At 39.3% G+C, this 4743-nt stretch overlaps 1 gene segment (V, D, J or C); it reads left to right on the top strand.

Moving 5' to 3' along the window:
- Nucleotides 1-4051: 4051 nt before the first annotated feature.
- On the top strand, nt 4052-4743 carry LOC126024185 (immunoglobulin kappa variable 2-30-like). The segment is given in 2 exon segments: nt 4052-4100; nt 4412-4743. Coding segments are annotated over 2 exon segments (381 nt in total).

The following is a 4743-nucleotide window of genomic DNA, read 5'->3' as shown; positions in this document are numbered from 1 at the left end:
GAAACACCACCAGTCACTTCTGGAGAGTAACTCCATTTATTGTAGGTGGGAAATGGAAATTTACATTAGGGGAAAATGTGATGTGGACTATGTGCCAACCAAAAGACAGATAGGTTGTGAGAAGAGATTAAAACAGGATGTATGCTTCTGATTTAAGAAAGACAGTGTAAGGGAATTAGAGAAAGCAAATAAAGGGTGTGTGCTAAAGGTGATTAGCTACACTATGCAATGTTTTTTCCAAAAAATAAAAATATTTTGTAATCACCATTTTTATTTTTTCTTAGACCCTCGTTTATTTAGTGCAGTGTAACTTAGTCAATTATTGCTGTCATTTCATAGAGGATTATTCTCTAACCCTCTGATACTCACTTCCAATAAATATTCCCTCAAGTCAGAGTTTATCAAGTTTTGTTTATTGTTTTAGGGCCAATTCTAGAAGTAGTTAGGGTTTACAACTGATTCAATGTTTTGGAAATTGTTCCCTGAGGTTTGTGAGGGAATCACATAGCACTGAGGATGGAACTAGGTATCCCACATGCCATGTATGTCTCAGTCTTCTGAGCCACCTCCCCATTATGATGCATGTTTATGATCTAGATTGAATGGATCTTATTAAGTTACTTTGTATAAAATATATGGCCTACTTTATTGAGTGTTTCTTTAATACTTTTATTGTGATCGATGTGAATTACAAGTCTAAGTATAAGCAGCACAGTAAGGCCTGTAGTAAATTTGACACTAGGTAATTGACTGCTACTACCAGTAACTCAAAAAGTGTCACTCTATCGTTTCAAGTTTTCTGCATGTTTTACACAATCTTTGAACTGTTGCCACAGTCAGAAGGGTGGACTATGGGGCCGGGCGGTGGCACAAGAGGTAAGGTGCCTGCCTTGCCTGCGCTAGCCTTGGACGGACCGCGGTTCGATCCCCCGGCGTCCCATATGGTCCCCCAAGCCAGGAGCAACTTCTGAGCGCATAGCCAGGAGTAACCCCTGAGCGTTACCGGGTGTGGCCCAAAAACCAAAAAAAAAAAAAAAAAAAAAAAAGAAGGGTGGACTATTTTAGAGTATTGAATCTAGTCTTCTGTGCTTCTGTGCTACTGACTTCCTGTAGGTCATCCTCTCAACTGATCGTGATCATAACTGAGGCAGATTCTCAATGGACATATTCAGCCTCTCTCACATCTTTGCCCTGAGCATGTCTGTATTTACATATAATACTGAAGTCACTAATACAGTCAAATGTTTTGTCAAATTATGCCTGACTATAGGCCTATTTATGAACACGTAAACGTGAGACAATTTTTTTTTGTTTTTGTTTTGTTTTGGGGCCACACCCAGTGATGCTCAGGGATTACTAATGGCTATATGCTCTCAGAAATTGCCCCTGGCTTGGGAGACCATATGGGATGTCACGGGATTGAACTGGGGTCTGTCCTAGGTTAGCACATGCAAGATAGACACTCTATGGCTTGCACCACCGCTCAATGCCCTGAGACAAGAATTTAATACAGTTTTGTCTCTTCAATATTTTTCACTGTCTTAAAGCCTAGAACGTTATTGGTCACTGGATTTGTATTACTCTTATCATATAATCATCACTCCCTTTAATTGGTTTATAAAATAAAGTTGGTATAGTAATTTTCTGATATAATAATATAAAATAACCATTTGTTTTGAATTCTAACCATGTAGGGTAACTACACGGGAACCACATAGTTGCAGTGTTGGGGCAGCTATTTTCTGAGAGCAAAGATGTGAAAGAGTAATATCAATTTCACATGAAGTTATATGAAATAAATATAGCCTCTAATTATAGACAGGAAAGTGCTAATAAAACAATTGATAAATTTCATCATGATTGATGGAAATTAAAAGATCATACTAATATAACAAAGTGTTGAATGAAATGTGAATCAACCAAGATTTTATTTTACATATTTATTTTTATTTTGAGGAATGCCTGGTAGTGCACAGGGGTGATTCAACACTGCACATCAACCTGATTTTTCAAGATGAAATTGTGTCTTTGGGGATAAAATGAATAGAATAGGGGGTGTTTTTTGAAGAAAATGTGAAAGTTAGGGCCTGGCACGGTGGCACTAGAGGTAAGGCCTTGCAAGCACTAGCCTAGGACGGACCACGGTTTTATCCCCTGGTGTCCCATATGGTCCCCCAAGCCAGGAGCGATTTCTGAGAGCATAGCCGGGAGTAACCCCTGAGCATCAAACGGGGTGGCCAAAAGACCAAAAAAAGTGAGTGGAAAACAAAGGCTCACTTATGTAATATGAAGAGTAACATTTTTTTTGTTTTTTTTTTAATTTAATTTTATTTAAACACCTTGATTACATACATGATTGTGTTTGGGTTTCAGTCATGTAAAGAACGCCACCCATCACCAGTGCAACATTCCCACCACCAATGTCCCAAGTCTCCCTCCTCCCCACCTAACCCCTGCCTGTACTTTAAACAGGCTCTCCATTTCCCTCATACATTCTCATTATTAGGAAAGTTCAGAATGTAGTTATTTCTCTAGTTAAACTCATCACTCTTTGTGGTGAGCTTCCTGTGGTGAGCTGGAACTTCCAGCTCTTTTCTCTTTTGTGTCTAAAAATTATTATTGCAAGAATGTCTTTCATTTTTCTTAAAACCCATAGATGAGTGAGACCATTCTGTGTTTTTCTCTCTCTCTCTGGCTTATTTCACATTTTAAGTCATGAAATAAATCAGGTTGGTAGAAGTGAATTCTTACAGTTCTGATCCATTTTTTAGAGGACCAGTGTATATATGTGTATATATCTGTATGTATATGTATACATATGGCTTGGATATTTGTGCTGGTAGAATATAGTGAATTGTAAACTCTTATACAATGATATAGTTATATAATTATAATTATATACTTTATATAGATTGTAATCATGTGATTATATAATCATACAAGATTATCTTATATGCATAGGATGTATAGTGCCATATTAAGGTGAAATATATAAGCCAAAGTTTTTAACATTATAACGACTTAACAAGGACTTTTATGCAGAAATCATTTTCTTCCTCTAGTTATAAAACTATGTTAATAGCTCCAAATAGCATGCAGAAATCTTGACAATAACATTGGATTCTTGACAAAAGTATCAGCTTGTTGCATTTATCTGCCATGAATTTTATACTCACTAAAAATGTAAATAAATGTGATTTTTTTGGGGGGTGTCACACCAGGCGACACTCAGGGGTTACTTCTGGCTCTGTCAGGAATCGCTGCTGGCAGGAACGGGGGACCATATGGGATGCCAGGATTCGAACCACCATCCGTCCTGGATTAGCTGCATGCAAGGCAAATGCCCTACTGCTGTGTAATCTCTCTGACCCAAATGTGCTCCTTCTTTGATATCAACAAGTCCTACAGGATCTCAGTAAAGTGGGTACATTTTTGTCTGTATCAGACTCATTGAGCATACCTGTCATTATGAATTCAGTTTATTTGGACGAGGGAAAGGCAATTTCCAACTCTTGATTATAACAGTTTGAAGCTATTAACCTAATTAGATCAAATACAGAGAAATCTTGATTCTCCCATGTCCATCCTCAAGTTTGAGATTGTACACAAGATTGGGTGTACACATGAGAATGTACACACAGAAGCTATGAGAGACAGATCATTCTGTTACTTGCGTGCCTGAAGTTCACCTGGATACATATTTACATGGCAAGAGATTGGGATGAGTCAGAAATGTACTAATCGTCAGAGACTCAGTAACACACACACACACACACACACACACACACACACGAATTATCCATAGTAAGGTAAAAAATGTTCCAACTTAACTTCTACCATTCAGTCTTGCTCATTTTTTTCATGAATAGAAGATAGCTTAGTCATTTTGCCCACAAGAGAAGTGACTCCCTGCGGGAGGTCTTTTCAAATTCATGTACCCACATACATTTGCATGTTCCCCCCTAGGGAGGATCTATATTTGAGAGTCTGGCATAAATTTGAGCTCTCATCGTGTTTTCATGTATCAAGGTTTCTCAGTTCAACTTTCAAAATGAGGATCCCTGATCATCTTCTGGGTCTGCTAATGCTCTGGATCCCAGGTAAGGGCAGCAGGCAGCAGAGAAAGCAGGATGGACTCAGAGGGAGCATGCCTGTGAGTTTCTTAGAGTGTGTCAGGCTCGTTTGGCTTTTCTCTTTGGATGGGAATGCGCTGGTTAGGGCAGTGAGAGCAGAAACATGAAGAAGTGGGGCTGGCACATGTAGACTTCAGAGGCCACTTTTCTTATCACTGATGTCTCCCCTTCACTGTGAAGACAGTATCTTACCAAAAATACCTCACAAACAGGCAGAACTACAAATGACCTGTGATGTTTGAATGTAAACTTATGAGTTTAAATCTCAGTTTTTCCAGGAGCCAGAGGTGATATTGTGCTGACCCAGAGTCCACTCTCCATGTCCGTCGTCTCCAGAGAACCAGCCTCCATCTCCTGCAAGTCCAGTGAGAGTCTGTTGCACAGTAACGGAAACACCTATTTGAACTGGTTCCATCAGAAGCCAGGCCAGCCCCCAAGGCGCCTGTTCTATAAAATTTCCAATCGAGACCCTGGGGTCCCAGATAGATTCAGTGCCAGTGGTTCTGAGACAGATTTCACTCTTAAAATAAGTAGGGTGGAACCTAAAGATGTTGGAGTTTACTACTGCTTTCAAGGTACAAAGTCTCCTCACACAGTGATACAGCCCTGA

The sequence above is a fragment of the Suncus etruscus genome, chromosome 12 (genome assembly GCF_024139225.1).
Source record: "Suncus etruscus isolate mSunEtr1 chromosome 12, mSunEtr1.pri.cur, whole genome shotgun sequence".
NCBI lineage: Eukaryota > Metazoa > Chordata > Mammalia > Eulipotyphla > Soricidae > Suncus > Suncus etruscus.
Note: the sequence above shows the minus strand (reverse complement) of the source record. Positions and strands in the feature narration are given on the sequence as shown.